The following is a 22069-nucleotide window of genomic DNA, read 5'->3' on the forward strand; positions in this document are numbered from 1 at the left end:
TCTCGCCTTTCCTGGTTCCACTGGTGGAGGAAGTACTCAGACATTTAACTTGCGTAAAAAAGTACAAATAAAGAGACTAAAACATTCTCAAGTAAAAGTACCACATTAACTTTTCTACTGCGTTAACCGCAAGTGTTAGATGTACTTAAAGTTTTAAAAGTAAAAGTACTTGCTGAGTGTAGCCTTTTCCCCTAATGCACCAGTCTACTAAATTATTATGGCGGAGTCTCTGCTGTGTTTCTTCCAAAGTGAAGCTGCTGCAGGTGCACTTAGCTCTTATTGAGGGAGGCGGGCTCTGATGTTAACTACTCACTCTGATTGGATCAGTGGACCAATCCCCCCTTATTGATAAGTTCGTGGAGTAGAAAGTACAGATATTTGTTGATATATGTAGGAGAGAAACAGTGAAAATAAATCTACTTTAAAGTTAATTTATTAAAAGTACACATACATGAAAAATGTACAGTAAAGAAAATGTACTTTGTTACCACTGGTTCTCTGTGTGACCGACTGAAACACTGTTATCCCTCTGTACACCTGTTTCATTGTATACCTACCTGTGTTTCAGGGTCTGAACAATGCAGTGGCCCTGGACTTCCACTATGCAGAGCAGATGATCTACTGGACAGATGTGACCACTCAGGGCAGCATGATCCGACGCATGAATATGAACGGCAGCAACATTGAGGTGAGTGAGGAAATCGAAGGCACTTTGAATGTGAGCTATAATGTTTCTAAAGACCACTGGACAAAAGTTACAGCCGACACATTATTTAACCACAGTAGTTACTTATTTTCGTGGAAGTTGTGTAAGTATCCCTGTCCAACCCTGTGACTGACTGACTTGGCAGGTATTACACCGGACCTCCCTGAGCAACCCAGATGGTTTGGCAGTGGACTGGGTCGGCGGAAACCTGTACTGGTGCGACAAAGGTCGGGACACCATCGAGGTGTCTAAACTCAACGGGGCCTATCGGACTGTGTTGGTCAACAATGGCCTCAGGGAACCTCGTGCTGTTGCTTTGGACGTACGCTACGGGTGAGATAGTTCGTCTTAAACCAAGCTCATTTATTCAACCTCTAAGATATGTCAGGAAAGAGTCATTTAAATTCTAACACTGTTTATGCCTCGATCTTTAGGTACCTGTACTGGTCTGACTGGGGAGACAACCCTCACATTGGGAGAATTGGGATGGACGGCACCAACAGAAGCGTGATCATAGAGGAAAAAATCACTTGGCCCAACGGACTGACCCTGGACTTCATCAATGACCGTTTATACTGGGCTGATGCCAGGGAGGACTACATTGAGTTTGCCAGTCTGGATGGCACCAACAGACACACAGGTAACTTTACAGTACTATTGTTGTTACACACTCAGAGCATGATGGGTTACACTTCCCCCACTCCTAGTTGACAGTGTGAGACTCCAGGTGTATGTATAGGTGTGTAGAAATATATGATATGTACACTATCGGTCAAAAAACGGCCCTATTTTTTTATTTCAACGTACAGTATGTGAATAAAAAGGTTGCATTGAAACAAACCGTGTGACACTCTCCTGCAGAACATGACTGCTCTGCAGGAAGTATTATTGTATATTGTTATAAGAAACAAGAGAGGAATGAAGAAGATGGACTATTTGGTCAGGAGTTCATGATACAGCAATACATCTTATACACCAAAAACAGGTATACGCTGTTTTATCTAAACATGGGTAAACTCGCTATATGAAGGTACTTTACTCCTTTTCCATTGCCAGTAGAGGAGTTGATCTTTTTTACAAATTACATTGTATGTGCAGTTTACTGTGTTCTCATGGGTTTGTCTTTCTCAAAGTGAGTTATTATCAAACATAACTAACTATGTAAACTCACACTAGTAGTGGAAAAAGGAAGTGCAGAAACTGAACCGAGTTTACAAATAAATATATACTCACACTTATTTGGGAGCCATTGAGCATAAGCAGGCAGCTTGTTTGTCCGTCTGAGTCCTGCAGCAAAGGCCCATGGGACAGAGACACTGAATAGGGGAGATTGTCCTCATCACTGAGGCTTCCAGCATGTATGACGTCTGCATAGCTCCCAGTTGTTCAGCAAACTCGCGACAATAGTTGATATTGTCAGACAGCCGGGTGCGCAGAGGAATTCTGGAGCGCAGCGGGCGTCTGCATGGCAATTTCTCACATTCGCTAAGCTCTGCTCTACGCATAAACAGCTATTGCATCCCATCATTCCTTGGCTGGACACAGTACATAATATAAACATGTGGGTGTATGGGATTGTATATACAATTATTGTGTTGTGTTGACGTTTTCAGCAGTTTTTTCATTCAACTCAATGAGAAATCCAGTGCAGCTGGAGGAAAAACTATTGTTTATATGAAATTACAACGGCATCTCATTATAGAAAATCCCTGCCGGTGATAGAAAACCAATAGTATGTCCAGTGCGTTTTGCACCCCTCCTTTGGCACACACACCAAACGCACACTACAAACACCAGTGTGGCCTTGTGTGTGTGTGCAGAAGACTTGGCCTTTGAATTCAGATAAGGACTGACCAAAGGGCGCTTCATGCTAATCTGACTAATATCTCAGTTCAACCAGATGTTGTACAACCACTTCTAGAATACAATTAAAAACATTTCGATTTATCAAAGCCTATTGTTAGTGAACTGAAATCCCAGTTATTTAACAACAGGTGTGTGTGTGTGTGTGTGTGTGTGTGTGTGTGTGTGTGTGTGTGTGTGTGTGTGTGTGTGTGTGTGTGTGTGTGTGTGTGTGTGTGTGTGTGTGTGTGTGTGTGTGTGTGTCTAGCTGCACAGACCTACTCATGCATGTGGGATGTATTTGGGCTGAAAATAACCAGCATGTTTCCATAATGCACCAACGTCAAACACTGACAGCAAACACATGATATGACATGAAAACAGTTTGAGTGTAAAGCCTAATGAGGTGTAGCTGGTTACATAACACGCAGATAGAGTGGAGTCACTATAGTGGCTGTTTACCCCACCCTGCTGTTTTACAGTTACACTCAAGGAGCAGGAATCACAGCAGCAAGAATAAGAAACAATCGATTGCTGATTATCTAGAAGGGAATTTGAGCTGTGGATCATATTTATCTATTTCAAATTTTTTTTAAATTTGAAATAAGCTGTTTTTATGTTTCACATACAGTTCATATCAAGTTAAGCCAAACATTTGTAACAAATCAGAAAAAGCTACATTTTTGTTATGTTGGTGCACTGATAGTGTTGGAAAGTCATGAAAGTTTAATCTTCAGTATGACTGACTCAGTTATTTTCTCGTGATTGATTGATTTATTGATTGAACGCTTCTCGGCAGTTCTCAGCCAGGACATCCCGCACATCTTTGCCATGACTCTGTTTGAGGAGTATATCTACTGGACCGACTGGGAGACAAAGTCCATTAACAGAGCTCACAAGAGTCTGGGGACCAACAAGACCACCCTGATCAGCACCCTGCACCGACCCATGGACATCCACATCTACCATCCCTATCGCCAGCCTGAGGGTAAGGGTTCTCTGACAGAAAATTAATTTACCAACCACATTACATTATGACACGTGACTGTACTCTCATTGTGTATATTTGTTATTTTTGTTGTGAAACAATATCCTTAATTTTCGCAGTATGACCCAATACAATACATATAATATAATGTTTACGCTTGTTTTTTTGTGTTTTTTAAGCTTGGGCAAGTTCATAGGAAAATCAGTGGTATGAGCCGTTCACAGACATATCTGTATCAGCGTTTATTTTTACTGATATGAAACTTTTATTTGACAAAATATGCAATTCAGAAAAGATGTGCATTTATGTTTACCCCCTAATAGCCCTAATTCTGTACCCCATACTATCCACATCAGCCCCCATAAATCTATATCATAAAAAAGAAATATTTTAATTTTTTACAATTGTCAAATAAAATATGCCAGGAAAGATATGAAGCATTAATGATTCAGGGGTTCACTAAATGTATTTAAATACAAACACAACCCCTAGCCCCCCCTAAGTATAACTCTACCTGCTTTCATCTAAACATCATAAAATCAATTGTTCCTATATTTCTGTCTCCCAGTGCTCAACCACCCGTGCCAGATGAACAACGCCGGCTGCAGTAACCTCTGTCTCCTCTCACCCGGAGGAGGCTTCAAATGTGCCTGTCCCACCAACTTCTACCTGGCCAGCGATCAGCGGACCTGCATGTCCAACTGCACAGCCAGCCAGGTAGGAGAGGCTGTGTACACACCTCGTCATCGATGTGAATAGGACTTAATGACTGCTGTGGATAAGTGGCTTTTCATATCTCCATGTCTCTGTGGCTTGTTTGAGGAACTCCTTATACCTGGTGATTGTCTATTGACAGCTGGCCGGTGGCCCAGTGCTGCAGTAGTTGGCCTCTGGTGTGTCGATGGCAGTGAAGCTCTGTTATGTCATGTCCTATCATCACTTTGATTCATTTCTCTTCTCCTGCTCTAGTTTGTGTGCAAGAACGACAAATGCATTCCCTTTTGGTGGAAATGTGACACGGAGGATGACTGCGGCGACCGCTCAGACGAGCCAGCAGAATGCCGTAAGTATTAGAGGAACATAATTAGAAATTCTAAAAACACGGTACTGCCATGGCGATAACTTTGACATTTTGACATTCCTAACTGATATACGACTCACAGTAACCGATGATTAACCATTGGCCGACAAGATTAAAATGTTATAAAATGAACGAGTGTCTGCCACAACAACAATGCAATGTTCTTTTTAGCTATCGGTTAATTTTACTTATGCAAACAGCAGCATAAATAGTAGAAAATTTGATATTAACTCATTATCAAACACCTGCAGCACTGCTGTGCTCACACACACACACACACACACACACACACACACACACACACACACACACACACACACACATCTTGTCACAGTCAGAAGGAATACAGTCCCTTCGGTGGCCCGGTGTACTGTCAAAACATCCTTAAATCTAAGTTTTTAGCATCTTAGGCAGGCAGACTTCAGTATAACTTTCTGCTAAGTGTGAGATCAAAACTAAATCAAACTCGTAATTGAAGGGAAAATTCTGCAGGGAGGAGATTAATTATCAAAACAGTATTGTGGTGTAAGATCAGAGTGATCCTGAGAATCTGACTCTTTCTTCCAGCTGAATTCAAATGCAGGCCGGGGCAGTTCCAGTGTGGTACAGGCATCTGCACCAACCCTGCCTACATCTGTGATGGAGACAATGACTGCCAGGACAACTCGGATGAGGCCAACTGTGGTATGTCTCTCTGTGTATATACAGCTGCTCATTCCTAAATTACATTTGTTCAATACGCTGCATCCTGCGTGGCCTATGTTTTCTTATATGTCACAGACACCACTTGATGGATTTGACTGATCAGCATCATATCTTCTGCTTGTTTCATTGTTTCCCTGCAGATATTCATGTTTGCCTCCCAAGCCAGTTCAAATGTTCCCACCCCAGTCGCTGCATCCCAGGCATCTTCCGCTGTAACGGCCAGGACAACTGCGGAGAAGGAGAGGATGAGAAGGACTGTCGTGAGTTTGAAGCCTTTTTGTTTTTTGCATTTTTTTCCCAGTGTCAAATCTGATGTGCTATTCTTAAATTTTTACAAATCTGTTCTTCCCTCAGCTGAGGTCACGTGTGCTCCCACCCAGTTCCAGTGTGCCATCACCAAACGCTGCATACCTCGTGTGTGGGTGTGTGACCGCGACAATGACTGTGTGGACGGATCTGATGAACCCGCCAACTGCAGTAAGACTCCCAGCTTAATTTTTCCTTTTTTGTTTCCGAGTCATCCCGATCATCTGTCTAAATAACTGCACCTGAATGTTTGCCTCTGCAGCCCAGATGACTTGTGGTGTGGACGAGTTCAGATGTAAAGACTCCGGACGCTGCATCCCTGCTCGCTGGAAGTGTGACGGCGAGGACGACTGCGGCGATGCATCAGATGAGCCGAAAGAAGAGTGTGGTAAGATTCTCCCCTTTTTAAAATTAGTAAAACTATTGCAGTGCCCGTTCTGAACACGTCTGTCTGGAATGGGCTGTTCACTTGGCCTGTGGTGATGCTGGTTGCAGTTTTTTTTCTGAAAATGTAAAAGTCACCTACAGTCATTTAACCGCAGCAAATACAGACAAGCTGCAGGACTTGGTCCGCAAAAACCTGAGGCCACCGCTTCTGCACAAAGAGCTGTTCACCTGTTTATTAAAGTTCAGTGAAGCTCGACTCAGTTCGCAGAACCTCGAACTGGAGAATCAGTTGTGGTCGTGATCAGCAACGTTGCTTAGGTTGATGAGTCCCAGCCACCACTGCTACAGAACGCTGGTCGCCTGTTTATTCAAATTGATGTGGCCCAATGGCATCAAATCTGACCCTGCACTTCCTTGGCTCCTTGACAATACGCATTCCAAGCGTGAGGCCAATAAGGTAAACAGTTCTCGAGATGTGGGTTCCACATATTTCTGGAATTACTAGAAAGATGCACTAGCGGCACCGGCAGATGTTTTATATTTTTTCTGTTTTCATTTTTATTATCTTTTATTTCCATCATCTTTTCTTTCCTTTAGCGGAGAGGACATGCGAGCCGTACCAGTTCAGATGTAAGAACAACCGTTGTGTCCCGGGCCGCTGGCAGTGCGACTACGACAACGACTGCGGGGACAACTCGGATGAAGACAAGTGCAGTACGTGTCCCCTTCAGCTTCGAAAACAACACCGTCATGCTCTTAACACCTGTTCTCTCACCTCGTCCCGTGTCAGTAACATTCGCGCCCATGCTCTTTTCCCACTGGTAACATACTCACTTTGCACATTTAATCCTGTTAACTGTGCACATGAAGTCACTTGTTCGGCGCTAACATCTGTTCCCTGTCATTTCTGATGCATCTTACCTCATCTGGTGTTTGTTTCATTTCATACTGTCGTGTTGGCATGAGCCAGAGGTAAGTTACTCCACCTTCATATGAGCTACTTCCATGTTCAGTGTCACCTCCCTGCTGTTTCTTTTTACTCTACACTGTCTTCATTCTCATTCTGGTGCAACTGTGATCCCCTCCCACCTGTGAGAGTCTGAAGATAGCTCAGAATATAGGCTTTTTAAAAAACGTTCTACTGTTTTCCTTTACCAATAGATGCCACTGCAAATGTATAAAAATACATGCATAAAATACTCAAATTGAGACTTACTGATCTCCCTTCGCTCTCCCTAAGCTGTCTTCAAGTTTCTGTTTTTTGTGCTTGTCTCAGTTCTGTTTTGGTTTGTGCTTTGGAAGGTGTTTGCCAGTGTTGTGGACAATAATTAACCTCGTCTGTCTTCTTCTGCAGTGCCTCGACAATGTTCAGAGAGCGAGTTCGCCTGCACCAACGGTCGCTGTATCGCCGGGAGGTGGAAGTGTGATGGAGACCACGACTGTGCTGATGGATCGGATGAGGTACAGAAACTTCATTCAGTCTTTACGTGACCTTTAAATAACAGTTAATTTTAACTGAAAGTAATGCTAATTTCATGTATTTAGTATTAGCTTGTATTAGTATAAAAGCTGATCCTCAGTGGTGTCTCTGCAGAATGGTTGCGATCTGAAGTGTGACAACGACCAGTTCCAGTGTAAGAACGGACACTGTATTCCCATCCGCTGGCGGTGCGACGCCGACCCTGACTGCATGGACGGCAGCGATGAGGAGAATTGTGGCAGTGCTGGTAAGTGCACGTTTCCAGTTATATCGTAACTCTTTTGCTAATATTTAAAATACATGAATAAAATAAAAAATGTAACTAGAATGGCCCAACAGTCCCCTTAAATTCAATCAAGCTGCACCAAATTCCACATGCTCATAGATATTAGTGCAAAAAATGTGCCTGATTCTTTTCAGCAAGATCCATGAATTATTCCCTGGGGAAATGTTCAAAAAAGCCCCATCTCACAATGTTAAAGAAATTCCACACAGGAATTGAATGGGTTCTTCACTGACCCACACCACATTTTCCACCAAGTTTTCTGGTAATCCGTTCAGTGGTTTTTCTGTAATCTTGCTTACTGACAACAAACAAAGGGACTGGGGTGAAAACAAATTCTCCTTGGTGGAAGTAATCAGAGAAAAATTGACATTGTGATGAGACAAAAATGTATAAGACACATTTGTTCGGTTGTCGCAAAAAGACCCAGATGTTAAAGTTTTATGCGAAGTAACTCTCTCCTTCTTTCGTCTTTTGTTTTTCCTCAGCGGGACGTCACTGCCCTCAGGATGAGTACCAGTGTAACAACACTCTGTGCAAGCCCCTCGCCTGGAAGTGTGACGGGGAGGATGACTGTGGGGACAACTCTGACGAGAATCCTGAGGAGTGCAGTGAGTGCAGCCGCCTGAATCACACACGTCTCGAAAAAGCTCTCAAGTGTCATCTTTTTTTTTTTTTGTCCTGACCTATTGTTTCGTTCCCCTCTTTCTCCCCTCTTGTTTTCTTTCTCTGCTCGACTCTCAGGGAGGTTCCAGTGTCCTCCCACCAGGGCGATCCGCTGCCAGAACGACCGCGTGTGTCTGCAAGTGTCCAAGAGATGCGACGGTGTCAATAACTGCGGCGACAACTCGGATGAGCTGAACTGCCGTGAGTCGTTTGAAATCGCTCTGAAAACCCCCGCTCCCTCAACTTCAATTGAGAAGGTTGCTGACCCGTGTGTGTGTGTGTGGTGTTCTATGCTTACAGAGGTCCCTCCAGCTGTTCCCACATGTGAGAAGGACGAGTTCTTGTGTGCAAACGGCAGATGCATCAGCTCCACTCTGCGCTGTAACTTCTTTAACGACTGTGAAGACCACGGCTCCGATGAGATCAACTGCAAAACAGGTGCCTCGCGTCAAAAAGCTCACTTCTGTACCACAGCCGACCTCAGATCTTTTTAAAGCAAACATTTCAAATGCAAAATCCACTGACTCATCTTTCACTTGCTTGTTTTCCAGACACCAAGCTGAACGACTGCAGGAGCAACAGGACTCAGTGTGGCGACGGAGACGAAGCTCACTGTGTCATCAACGGCACCGACTCCTTCTGCTCCTGCAAACCAGGCTTCAAGAAGATGGGACACCAGACCTGTAGAGGTGCACGCGCAGAAAACTGCAACTGTCACGACAAATCGTAACTCACCTCAAATATTTAGGATAAGTAAGGTTAAGGAGGACTAATCTATTTAATATGATTTTTTTTTTTCAGATAAGAATGAGTGTCTGCAGTTTGGAGTCTGTTCCCACATCTGCAACAACACCAAAGGCTCCCACAAGTGCAGCTGCCACAAATACTTTACCAGGATCAACGACACCTGCAAGGCCGACAGTGAGTTTTTCCCCCCTTTTGGCTAGTTTATAAGCTTTTCATCATGATTATTAATTTCTGAGGCCGCGCTCGTGACTGTTTCCTCCTCTCCCCCCAGACATGAACAGCAGCAGACAGATTCTGTACATAGCTGACGACAATGAAATCCGCAGCCTGGACCCTGGCATGCCCAACTGGCGCTACGAGCAGACCTTCCAAGGCGACGCCAGCGTGCGCATCGACGCAATGGACCTGCATATCAAGACCAACCGCATCTTCTGGACCAACTGGCACACGGGCCGCATCTCCTCCTACGAACTTCCAGGACCGTCCACGTCGTCGTCCACCTCCTCCAACTCTCACCGAAACCGACGGCAGAGCGAGGGCAGGATCACCAACCTGCAGGTAACAAGGGTCAAAATAAAAAAACTCTATCACACCACCACAGCAGAAACACGTGAATATGGTGTAAATACCGTTTATGCCGCTTCAGATCAAGGAGCTGAAGATGCCTCGTGGTATAGCGGTGGACTGGGTGGCTGGTAATCTGTACTGGACCGACTCTGGTCGAGATGTAATCGAAGTGGCTCAGATGTCCGGACAACACTGCAAAACTCTCATCTCCGGCATGATAGACGAGCCGTACGCCATTGTAGTGGATCCACAGAGAGGGTGAGAGACAGCGCCGTGCTCAGTGCCACAATCAAATGAAATATGTCATTGCCATCATTGCTTTGTTTCTATATCGTGTGTGGAAAGTTGAAACTGTGTGTGTTTCCCCTCAGTACCATGTATTGGGCAGATTGGGGGAACCACCCTAAAATTGAGACTGCTGCCATGGACGGCACTCTGAGGCAGACGCTGGTGCACGAGAACATCCAGTGGCCCACAGGTCAGTGACACACAATGACACAAGTCAGCTGACGACGCCTGTTCTTTCACACTGTGGAGCTGCAGGTGTTTATTGTGTTTTTATCCATGCCCCTGTTCCTCTCTGCCTCTACAGGTTTGGCTGTGGACTACTTCAACGAGCGTCTTTACTGGGCCGATGCAAAGCTCTCGGTTATTGGAAGTGTTCGCCTGGATGGCTCTGATCCTGTCATCGCTGTTTCCGGCATCAAAAACAGTTGAGTTCCCGGCACGCTCAAAACAAAACTGAATATGACACCGAAATCATGTTGCCGGTATATTTATTCCCTTTCGTGCCCTTTCTCTTTTCTCTTATTTCCAGAGCTGCTTCATCCATTCAGCATAGATATCTTCGAGGATTACATATACGGGGTCACGTATGTAAATAACTTTGTCTTCCGCGTCAACAAGTTTGGCAAAGGCCCCATGGAGAATCTCACCACAGGCATCAACCACGCTACCGACATCGTGCTGTACCACCGCTACAAGCAGCCAGAGAGTGAGTGTGAAAAGGTTCTTCAGTTGTCTCAGGCTTTTCCTGCGCACACATGTACTGATGTAAATAGAGTTCAAATATGATACACCCTAGAGAAATTCATTTGTATACATGCTACACACGTGTTTTTCTTATTGCATGTCTTGTCTTGTTTCTCTCTGCGTCAGTGACCAACCCATGTGACAGGAAAAAGTGTGAGTGGCTGTGTCTACTCAGCCCCAGTGGACCAGTGTGTACCTGTCCTAACAACTACGTGGCCGACAATGGCACATGTGTGGAGAGACTGACCCCCACCCAGTCACCGTTCTGTAAGTCTGCACACATACAGTGAACTTACCTACTTGTATGGAGGGCTGTGTAGTCGTAAACAACTTGATCCATACTTTCACTAACGGCTTGAGTGTGGTTTTAAATTCCGATCCCTAAAACCAAATGTGGGTTAACCATGGAATTCCCCTTTTCGCAGCTCCGCCCTCTGGGCCCTGCGATATTCAGTGTCAGAATGGTGGGAGCTGCTTCCTCAACGCTCGGCAGGTGGCCAAGTGTCGCTGTCAGCCCAGCTACACCGGAGAGAGGTGTGAGATCAACCAGTGCCGGGACTACTGCAAGAACGGAGGCACCTGCACTGCCTCTCATACAGGTACATTCATCTGTTAATCACTGGATCATTTATTGATATGTGCACACCTGACACGCTCAGATTAAAGTATAGAAAATGTAATATATGTAGTATTTAGTTTCTTCCCTATTACTGATCCTCAGTGATGTATAATTCAGTTTTTTCCTTGTGAGGAAAATGTATCTAAATACTCGGCAGAGTTCATACCTCGGCCAAGGTCCAACAATCCTTGTAAATTAAATCAGGCTGCACTAAATTACAAACACTCATAAATATCAGTCCCCTAAACATGCCTGACTTTTTTCATCGAGGCCTAAAAACTTTGTCAGGATCCACGCCCACATTTAATGGGTTCTTTCTTGGCTCATGTCCCAACCCTCCACCACATGTCCTGGAAATCCATTCAGTACTTTTTGCTGACAAACAAACAAATAAAAGGACAGGGGGCGAAAATATGATTACGTGAAGTAAACGTCAAATGCTGCGCCAACATGTTTCATTTGCTTTGAACAACTTCCCCCCCATTCTTTCGATGTCTGGTGGAGCACTGATGAGCATCAGGCGTCACAGGCTAAAAAGGCTGCTGCAGAGAGAAACTTCCAAAGGCCCCCACCCCTCATTTACTCTGCTCTATACGTTTAAACCAGAGTACGTTTTTAGTTAAATAGTTGTCAAGTTGCCCAGCTGCAGCCTTTGTGAACTCAGTTATAGTTTCACGTAGTAGTAGATTTCTTTTAACTTTTAATTTCTATTCTACCTGGATGCAGGAGCTGCAACCTGCAGATGCCCTAAGGGCTTCACGGGGCCCACGTGCAACCGCCAAACCTGTCAGGACCACTGCCTGAACGGAGGCAACTGCTCGGTCAACATGGGCAACCAACCCACCTGTAGCTGCCCGGCAGAGTACCAGGGAGACCAGTGCCAGTACAGTAAGTGTTACAGAAATACGTTGCTTCAGAGTTTCACTGGATGGATGATAAAATGTATAATATTTAGCCTTCTGACGTACACTACTTACACGAAATAGCATGTGTAAAACTGCCACACTCGACTGTCCTGATCTAATGAAGAATATATGACTGTGACTCCGCACCTCTCACAACTCTCCCTCTGACCCTCAGGTAAATGTGAAGGGTTCTGTGAGAACGGCGGAACGTGCTTAGAAACCTCCAACAGCACCAAACTGTGTCTGTGCACCACTGAGTACATCGGGCACCAGTGCGAGCTGGACAAATGTCTATTCTGCGGGACGGGCAAATGTTTGAAGTCGTCCTCGGGGGAGGTCTCCTGCAGGTGGGTACGCCGTGGTGGAACGTGGACGCTGCACAAAATAAACGAGACTTGGACTTGTAAATATTTGCTAACATCGTAAATATTTGTTAACATTTACTCTGGACGGCTCGGTGACTAGTGAGCAAGGTCAAATATCGCACTCCTTGCAAGTTCCCAAAATATGTGGATATCTGAACATTGCACCCACATTCGATCATTAAAACTACAGATATTAATGCTGCCGTATGTGTGTGCACGTGTGTGTGTGTGTGTGTGTGTAGCTGTCCCAATGGTCAGACCCAGCCCAGCTGCTATTCCTGTTTGGACTTCTGCGCAAATGGGCAATGTACAGTTGAAACTCGCACACTGCTTCCCCAGTGCAAGTAAGTAATATGACACTCACCCCCGACCTGAACGTACACTCTGTCATTTTCTGTCTTTGTAACTCACGTACACAAACACACACACACTTTGTAACGGGCTCGTTGTGCGTCCAGGTGTCCTGTTGGATGGAAAGGATACAGATGTGAATTCGCAGCTGCTGTTATGGATTCTTCTACTTCCAGTGGAAGTAAGTTGCACAGCACCTGACTGCTGAGTGTCGTTGGTAAAAACATGCACTTTGCCCTTTGTTCATGTTCTTTTCTCTCTCGCAGGCACGGCCTCCATCGTCATCCCGGTGCTACTGCTGCTGTTACTGGCACTGCTGGTGGTTGGCGCCATCTTGTGGTACAAGCGGAGAATGCGCGGGTAGGACCCTGGCTTCAGAAACCTTCTTTTTATTCAAACTCCCATTTATCATCTATCTGGTCCTCACACCTGTACTATCTATCTTCTCCTTCTTCTCTCCTACCTTTTGATAACCATCTATTTCCTGTCTCCCAGGTCTCTATGGCCGGGCAAATCTCGTTCTCAGTGCTCGCGGTAACTTTATAGGGTTACATCATATATATACTGTCGACCCTCAAACCCCTGTCCCCTCCATTTGTTAACACCCAATCAGACTGGCCATGCTTCTGTTGTCCATTCTGTTGGTCAGTGCAGAAAACCTGTCTGTTTGTCCTTGCCTGCCATCTCCTGTGTTTTCCTCCCTGGGGTTTCCAGCCCAGCAGGTCAGGGGCCTATTGACTTATCTGAAATCGTTTTACTGGTGATGCACAAACAATTGAACTGTGTTTGTCCTTCTTGCATCTCCATACCTTCCCTTGTTTACGTGTGTACATGATGGGCTTACGCCGTGTGCTTGCATAGTAAAGCGTACAATTGTGCATCTATGTACAATGTTTAAATGCTTGCAGTCGGCTGAATATTTGCAATGTGAAAATTCAGCATTCTCCACAATAGACATGCTGCTGTATATTTTCCGGGTTTGATCAAATGGCCTTTTGACCAAAAAGCTCATTTGACAACCTTTAGTACATGTTGTCTTGGTTTTGTGGATTGTGTGTAGCTGGTGCTGAGTCAGTACCTGGGTTATGATACGTTTAAAGCCGCTCTGAATTGTTTGATTTAAGGTTTCCCCCCAAAATATGTAATCATCTGTAATCATCTTGTTTTAAATCTAATTTTAAACGTCTCGCTTTGATGGTCATTGTGTTTTCTTCTTTTGTCTGCCTGCAGTGCCAAGGGCTTCCAGCACCACCGAATGACAAATGGAGCCATGAATGTTGAGATAGGAAACCCTGCCTATAAGATCTATGAGGGAGACCCTGACGACGACGCCGGGGAGCTCCTGGATTCCGATTTTGCTTTGGACCCAGACAAGGTACCACAGCTAAAAATCCCTCTTGTTTCAACGAGTCATTTGAGAGGAAGAAACGTTTTTTTTCACTTCTCGTGGCATCTAACCAGAGAGATGGTTTTATAATATATTATGATGTCAGTAAGGTTCCTGAATATGTTGAAACCCAGGCTCATAGCGTGCCATGTGCCACATGCCCGGTTTCCACTGACATATAATGTGCCAGTTTTTAACCAAATCTTCCAAAATAGGAAATTTGGCTTTTCATGGACAGTCTCCTCATTGGTCCACACAGATCGGATGTTTTGGTCTTCTGCCTCTTTTTTCCCTCCTGTGGACTGGGAGCTTGAGTAATGTGTTAAATCACGAACTCCATGTGCTTCATTATTTATTCATAATTTTAAATTTTGTGCAATTTCTGAGATGGTTTTATAATTTTGGGCATTTACACTCTTTTTACGATCAAATCAAAAAATGGACATAAAAACAGTTGGATGGAAATGCACCTACAGATTGTAGGACCACAGCTTGTAGACACACTATAGAACAAAACTAACATGGTGGCAAGAGGCAGATGTTTAATTTCACTTTCCATTTATAAGCTACAAAATGTGGTAAATGCTCCTTCCCCATTTTAAAAATGTCCCCGGAGTGACCATGTAATTTCCTTTGCTCCGCAGCCCACCAACTTCACCAACCCGGTGTATGCCACACTATACATGGGCGCCCACAACAGCCGCAACTCTCTGGCCAGCACAGATGAAAAGAAGGAGCTCCTCTCCCAGGGCGACGAGGACCTGAGTGACCCACTAGCGTAGAGCTCGGCATGAACTGAATTCTGCCAACGTCGCCCTGCCCCGCCCAACCCAGTGCTGAGACGACAAGCTCGCTCGTCTTCTGCCTTTACCAACTGAAAAGAAAAGCAACAAAAAAAAGCAAGAACACTGTATAAAATGTATAAAATGAAGGACTACTTTTTTTAAGTGATTGCAGTATTATATTTTGTTCTTTGACAAAAAAAAAAAAATCATCTGGTGATGAAAAAGGAACCATTTTATAGACATTTATTCAGTTCTTTTTAATTTTTGCTCACCTCCTCCTCACAATCTCACGCATATAGCCACTACCTCTGTGCAAATGTAAAAGATAGAGCGATCCGGATGGCCGTGGAACAAATTTGATTTTTTATTTTTGTATGAATTGTATAGGGGGGAAAAAAAAGAGAATATTGTTCCATCGTAGAAAACGTTGCCAAGTCTTTGTTGTTCGTGAAAGAGAAGTGTCAGCGTCACTATGAATGCTTCCTGGATGCTGCTTCGGCTCAGTCTCTCACATCAATGTGTATATGTAAGTTTGCTGCTGGAGGTCTAAAGGGAGTAATGAGAAGTTGTTTAACTGCACATGTACACATGGAGGACTCAGCATCGCGGACAGTGTCTTCTCTGTTGTCTCAAAAAAACCTACATTCAAGTGATTGTCTTTTACCTCCTTGCACAGACTAAAGTTCTATATATATATATATATTTGCATATATATAAACCTATTAACAAAGTGTCTTGAGAATATACCCAGGAATACAAACATCAGTAACAAATAGCAGTCTGTACTTTTTAACATTTTTTTTTAATTTTTTTTTTTAAGTGGTATAATTGACCTACCTTGTGTCAGAAATGAATGAGTCAATGGCAGTGTGTGAGTGTGCTGGATGAAGATGATTGTAATAAAGTCCACATTCCAGGAGGAACAGTCTGGGATGGATATCTGTGGCCTTTGGTTTAGCCTACTGCAGGACACTCGGGACAGCAGCCGGACTTTGCTCTGAAACTGTTCTAGAAAGTTCTTCTTTTTGGGGGGGAGAAGTGACAACAAGCGTCTGTGAATTCTTTCCAGTCATCACTGAAAAAACGATCTGCAACGAATAATTAACTGAGAATGGTAACATTTAGCTCTCATTCCTTGTCTTTTGATTGTAAACGTACTTTCAGGAAAAGCCCTTGGAGCCCGTTTGATGGTACGTACTTCTGTGGGAGTTTTTTTCTTTTCTTTTCTTTTTGTTGTGTGTGTGTTGTATGTAATTACATGAACATGTAATTTAGGTTAATGCTCATTGTTAAGTGCATTCCCAGTTAGGAGACTGATTAGCTTCCTGATAAGCATTCCTTTGTTAATTCCTTTTTGCCTCGCTGCTAACGCTAACCATCTGTCAGTCAGCCTGGTTCTCAGTCTTCAGTAAGTGTTGCTCTGTGTCTCACCACGCTGCTTCTCACTGGGCTTCTCCTCAGCCTCCGCACCACACACACACCGCACGGTGCTCTCACACATCCATCCTAGAGGAAACCTTCACGGCTTTTATCTTTTTAACAGTATTCATAACGGGTTTTTATGTTTGTGCTTTTTTTTTTTTTTTACTTTTACATCCTGCTCTGTTAGATTTTCACCTGACCATGTAAATTAGAACAATCATTTTTCAGTTGGAGAAACATTTTCGGTGGCGAAACCCACATGGATACTTGTGGTTCTGATTGTTTTGTTATGATTCTATTTCTTTTTGATATAAGAAATTAAATGGATTTTTATAGTAGAACTACACGGTGGCTCTGTCCGTCATTTGAGAGATGGAGAGGAAAAGCAGTCGCAGAAAATCGGAAATGAATATCAGCTATCCTAAAAAAGAATTGAAATTAAACATGAACATACTTATAATACTTTAATAATAGACTTTGGTCTTATAGTTAGATAATTCATCTTATTTATTAAAAAGGAAGTGTCATCTTTCAGTCAATAGACAAATATAATGGATCATTTCTTCTAAAAAGTAAATTTCTTGATTTCAATGTACATTAATGTAAAGAATAGTGTCTCATACAACGAAAGCCAAATTAATTAGTGTACAAAGTGTCGCTCCCTTAAGTTAGAACACGGGCTTAAGTCTCGACAGCTGTCGGGAGGAAACTCATCCTCTAGGATATAAGACAAATCTTCACACACATAACATCTCTTTAAGATTGGAAACATCCTTCATCCATCACCACATCTATAGCAGGTTAACGTCATTCGAGGCCTCAAACAGCAGTCCACGTCTTCATACAGGTGTCACTTCCCAAATGTCACTTCAAAGTGTGACAGAAAGTGTTGTCAAGGCGTTCAACATTCAGTTTTTAACAAGGCACGGAAACATAATGACTCAAGTCAAATCCGAGGAAGCTTTAAGACATCGATGCACTAAAGGTAAATAGAAGAGCGATCCTTATTCTCCTTCTTCTCATGTGCCTTAAGATCTGGAGATTTCCACTTTTGCATATTATCGTCGGTATTATAAGGCTAATGTTACAAGTACAAGGCAATGAAAATACAATATTTAACGATTGACGGCTGTAAAATAAACTTATTATGGCTGAACCATGAGAAATAACACTGGTTACACAGGAAAAAAAGGCACTTCTTAAAGAACAACATGAGACATTCAAGAAAGTTTGGTTTGGCTAGCTTGTCACAAAGGAACCTGCACTGTAGATGCCCTTTCCTCCGGGATACATGTGATTGAAATCTAAATAAAACATTGTCGGTATTAACTTGTGATTGAATGTGTTGAGTAGCTTCTCTCTGATTTGGAGGGAGGTTTTTTTTGCAAAGTGTCTTGGAGGCAAAACATCCCAGCAGCGTGGTTGGCATCTCCCCTTGGCTGCCTCCCAGTCTAAGTCCTGCTATGACTGCATCATCTGAGGAAATTAATGGTCTTGGGAATAAGATCCACATGTTGGCAGGCACTTGTTAGTGAAAGTACAATTCCGTCTGCGCTGTGGTCCGCCAGTCCTCACCTCACCTGTGCTCCGACTGGTCAGGCCCTCGACGCCAACAGAGCAGGGAAAGTCTCATACGTGCAGCGAGAGAGGAGTCAACCACTGTGCTCCTGCAACGGCGCCTTGCTCGCTTAAAGTGGCTGTTAAGGGCCTCCATAAATAAATAAATTACCCAGCTAACACAAGGGCTCTGTCCTGTCCTCCCTTTTATTTTGAGTCTTTGTGATCTGCAGCCTCAGGGGTTGAGATGGACCATCGGGACACGGGGGGAGGAGGGTTTTAAATGGGGAGGGGAGAGATAAGTGATGAATAAGTGGTTTAGGGTCTCTTCCAACCGTTTCGGATCAACGCATCAGCTCGCAGGAAGGGCTGGTTTCGAAGATCTGTGAGTGGGTGTGGAGAAAGGGGTGAGAGACAAGGGGGGGGACACACATGTTAGAGGACCCAGAGGTCAAACTGTAAATTCTCTCCTGCTTACTTTAACTTTTTTAAACTGTAAATGTAGCGAACATACACTCTGCTTCCGTTTTATTGGGTACACCTAATAATCTGGCGTGTTCCTATTATGTTGTCCACCTATTTGTGTCTTTGAGGTTAAGCTGAGAAACAGAAACACTTCTCTGGATAATTCAGTTCAACAGCAACATGAACAAACTACAGTGTTGTTTTCTTTACCCTAGAATGGGCCCTTTATATTGAAATACTTTATATTTACATCGGGAGCGGGTCCTCTCTACGGAGGCCGCCATGTTTTTTTTACAGTAGCCCAGACTGGACAAACTAAACATCTTTTGAGTTTTTATGACAACTGAAGGCTGCCACAGGTTCTCCTTCATGTTTGAAAGGGGAGGGTGAGGTGAGGGGTTATTCAGCTGCACCATGAAACTTCACCACTAGATGTCACTAAATTCTACACACTGAACCTTTAACACCTAAAAACTGAACTAATGCAGGGAGGGTTTTTGCAGGACTGTTGTATTAGGTGTACCTAATAAACTGCCGACTGAGTGTTTAGTGTAGCATATTCCAAACAATTATAGGAACTCTGCGATAACTTCTGCAGTTAAGATTTGTTAACTGTCTATTAGAAAAATAAAAAATTAGCAAATAAAAGCAAAAACAATGCACAATAAACATCGAATGACACATTTCCACGACCTTGCATTTCCACTGGTGGCAGTGAAACACAAAACAGAGAAATCCAAGGTTTTGGAAATATGGTTTCAGCAACGTTGTAACACGAATAATGCAGCAGAAAAAAACAAAAACAAACAGTGACAATATGATGGTCAACAAGCTCTCCAGTTTGTGGAGCGACAGCTGAGATGTCTGTGCCACTAAAGTGAGAGAAAATCTTTATTCGGTCTGTGACAGTTTCGGATTCAGACTGTGTTCGTGCACATGTGATTGAATGTGAGAGCCTGTTGACCAACTAGCAGTTCGGCACACTGCGGATGACAGTTAGCACGGACAAAAACATGGCGGACGTTGATGACAGGTGAGACGTGAATGAACAGTGGACAACATGCAACATGTAATAGGAGGGGGTGAGGATGATGATGTTTAAAGGTACAGTTGCGATAAACTGGACGATAATGAACTGAAAACTAAAGACTTGGTGGACAATCAAATCACTAATTTCGTGTTTTAATGACTGTTGGGGCAGGTGATATTGAATTTCTCTAAAACCAAACACAAATTCGCTTCTTAAATGATCTTCACTATAATTATATACTGATATTCTGTGTGGTAAAGCAGATCTCAGTGTCGTAAAGCATCTTTTTGATTTGCGCCCGAAGCACTATAGCTGAAGCAGCTGACATCACTGTAGCAGCACACAGGACCTGGAAGGCCAAGCGGGCCGGGTGTCAGCCTGTACCTTCCTTACCCTCTCTTAGGAGTGGGAAATACTGTCATTAATCTTCTTTTCAGCTGAAAGGGAGGGGTAGAATAAACAGTGGTGGTTGAGGAAAGAAGAGTCACATGTTAGCCGGAAAAAAAACCCAACACCAAACAAGTTAGTTTCATGGAACAAAGCATCGTTGATAGAAAAAAAACAACAACAATTAGCCAAACCTCTTTTTCGTCAGCTTCATGAAAAGAAACGATGCCAAAAATGATGCACAGCCTTTTAAAAGTATCATGCATGATGCTCTGACGTGATCATTTCATCACGGCCGTGTCTGATTGCACTGTGAGTGTCTCGACATATTTTTCACGCGCAACAATATGCTGACACTTCTCTTTTTTCCTTTCTGTTCCATGTAGCTCTGCGTCAGGCAAAGAGGTTTGGCTGACTCCTATCACCAAAATGGCCTGATAGGAGTCTTCTCTAGTGGTAGTAACACAAACAACCAGTAATGGCCCAAGTTAGTTCATAGGGTAAGGGGGTGGAGGTGGGTGGTCATGCTGCATGCACAGTGGTCAGGAGGCGCACGAGAGACACCTGGACAACCTTGGCATTAGGGAGGGGAGGGCTAGCAGTTGGCGTCGTCGCAGAGGTTGGCTTCACAGAAGAACCGTGAGCCGCGTTTAGCAGTGCGGGCTGTGAAGGGCACGCTCTTCAGTACTGGGGGGGAGGAGGGGGAGGAAGAGAAAAACATGTCACACCTGAGACACCTGCGGGGAGGAAGGGTGGGTTGGGGGGGGGCACTGGACCACCATCGTGTTTCATACAGGAGATGATAATGAACGTGAGATAAGTGGAGCTTATTGTAGCTCCTTGTAAAAAAAAAAGCCTCAGGGGGAGTTTAATAGGATTAGGACACACTGAGTTTAAGCATCAGGTGCATAAAAAGGCTGTTGTAGCTCTGATAGTAGCAGCGTAAAGCATTATTAACATGACTACAATTGACAATGATGCAACATTCGTATTATTTACATAATAAGTACTGAACACTGAGGATTTCCTGAGGCTGTAGATTCAGTTTTTTTCTCCCATTGAAGCCTTTATATATAAGGTTTTAATATATCTGACTGTGGCTCCTCCTGGTGGTGGACTCAAGAAGGACAGTCCCCAATCGGTTTTCACTGGGACTGTCGTATTTTTCTACACACAAAATTGTCATCAGAATCCTGTAACAAAATACTATTATCACAAAAACTCACAGAGGCTTTAAATAAAGATCCTATAAAGTTCCTGAAGTTCATGTACAACAGGAAACAAAGTACCCGTCTGACTTATCAACATATTGAGGCTCAGCAGCTTTTAGTGTTGTTGGTCTCAGAAGTAACGAGACAGCGCGTCATGGAGCAACTAGCTGCTACGTGCTGTGCTCCAGATGTGCTTGTGTCTGGACCACGTAGCACAAGGTGCATTTCAAAGGAGACGAGCAGTGAATGACCACAGTCATCCTCGGCCTGGGGCGACCAGGGCTGCTGGCACCCACACAGGGTCTTTTTAGGGTGCTGTCTGGCCCACCTGTAATGATATCCTCAATGGTGCCGTCCTTGCCCTCATACACAGGCCGGTGGTCCTTGGCTTGCCGCTTGCGCAGCTCTGCGATCAGCTCCTGCTGCTGCCTCTTCTTCTGGGCCTGGACCTGCAGCAGCGAGGAGAGGATATTTGTGCTGTTCACTTTCTTTGGCACGCCACAAAGCTTAATTTAGCAACGAGTAAACATCTGATAGCTTTCATTCATCTGCGTCGCCTGCACTTGGGCTGTACCTTAGGTTCCTGCTGTTTAGCCTCCTGAGCCAATAACTTTTCTCTCATTGCTTCCTCCTGCTTCTTCCTCTGCTCGTTTCCCACCACCGCATCCTGTCGAGGAGACACAAAGGTGAACAGTCTGTGACAAGAGAACTAAAGCTACTGTGAATCCAAGCCAACGCGCGTGTGTGGACCTTGAGGGTGGAGAAAGTGGGTCAAAAGTTGAAGAGAAACAGGGA

The 22069-nt window shown here is 44.0% G+C and overlaps 2 protein-coding genes across 16 annotated transcripts in view; one reads left to right on the forward strand and one right to left on the reverse strand.

The window, feature by feature from the left end:
- The window catches only part of lrp1ab (low density lipoprotein receptor-related protein 1Ab), an 88756-nt gene extending 71788 nt beyond the window's left edge, over positions 1-16968 (forward strand). For 6 of the 9 annotated variants that reach the window (XM_035159832.2, XM_035159836.2, XM_035159837.2 and 3 more), the window contains exons 58-90: positions 569-688; positions 852-1039; positions 1141-1346; positions 3348-3536; positions 4105-4253; positions 4506-4599; positions 5185-5301; positions 5463-5582; positions 5677-5799; positions 5891-6016; positions 6613-6729; positions 7370-7476; positions 7610-7742; positions 8267-8389; positions 8523-8645; positions 8745-8882; positions 8996-9133; positions 9246-9365; positions 9463-9749; positions 9838-10016; positions 10130-10236; positions 10351-10470; positions 10576-10752; positions 10917-11057; positions 11216-11389; positions 12136-12297; positions 12490-12661; positions 12922-13023; positions 13138-13211; positions 13297-13390; positions 13526-13564; positions 14261-14405; positions 15062-16968. In XM_035159832.2, coding sequence (XP_035015723.1) covers positions 569-688; positions 852-1039; positions 1141-1346; positions 3348-3536; positions 4105-4253; positions 4506-4599; positions 5185-5301; positions 5463-5582; positions 5677-5799; positions 5891-6016; positions 6613-6729; positions 7370-7476; positions 7610-7742; positions 8267-8389; positions 8523-8645; positions 8745-8882; positions 8996-9133; positions 9246-9365; positions 9463-9749; positions 9838-10016; positions 10130-10236; positions 10351-10470; positions 10576-10752; positions 10917-11057; positions 11216-11389; positions 12136-12297; positions 12490-12661; positions 12922-13023; positions 13138-13211; positions 13297-13390; positions 13526-13564; positions 14261-14405; positions 15062-15199 — 4542 coding nt within the window. In that variant the 3' untranslated portion in view covers positions 15200-16968. The remainder of the gene's footprint in view (positions 1-568; positions 689-851; positions 1040-1140; positions 1347-3347; positions 3537-4104; positions 4254-4505; positions 4600-5184; positions 5302-5462; positions 5583-5676; positions 5800-5890; positions 6017-6612; positions 6730-7369; positions 7477-7609; positions 7743-8266; positions 8390-8522; positions 8646-8744; positions 8883-8995; positions 9134-9245; positions 9366-9462; positions 9750-9837; positions 10017-10129; positions 10237-10350; positions 10471-10575; positions 10753-10916; positions 11058-11215; positions 11390-12135; positions 12298-12489; positions 12662-12921; positions 13024-13137; positions 13212-13296; positions 13391-13525; positions 13565-14260; positions 14406-15061) is intronic. The other 3 variants (XM_035159838.2, XM_035159841.2, XM_035159842.2) reach the window with 1 other exon arrangement.
- A 139-nt stretch (positions 16969-17107) lies between these two features.
- Positions 17108-22069, reverse strand: part of fmnl3 (formin-like 3) — a 34184-nt gene continuing 29222 nt past the window's right edge. For 2 of the 7 annotated variants that reach the window (XM_035159849.2, XM_035159843.2), the window contains 4 exons: positions 21849-21941; positions 21603-21723; positions 20637-20750; positions 17108-18564 (listed from right to left, as the gene is read on the reverse strand). In XM_035159849.2, the coding sequence (XP_035015740.1) occupies positions 20659-20750; positions 21603-21723; positions 21849-21941 (306 nt within the window). In that variant the 3' untranslated portion in view covers positions 17108-18564; positions 20637-20658. Of the gene's footprint in view, positions 18565-20060; positions 20114-20627; positions 20751-20798; positions 21724-21848; positions 21942-22069 lie in introns of those variants that run through there. The other 5 variants (XM_035159847.2, XM_035159848.2, XM_035159845.2 and 2 more) reach the window with 5 other exon arrangements.

This window comes from Hippoglossus stenolepis, chromosome 6, assembly GCF_022539355.2.
Source record: "Hippoglossus stenolepis isolate QCI-W04-F060 chromosome 6, HSTE1.2, whole genome shotgun sequence".
Lineage (NCBI taxonomy): Eukaryota > Metazoa > Chordata > Actinopteri > Pleuronectiformes > Pleuronectidae > Hippoglossus > Hippoglossus stenolepis.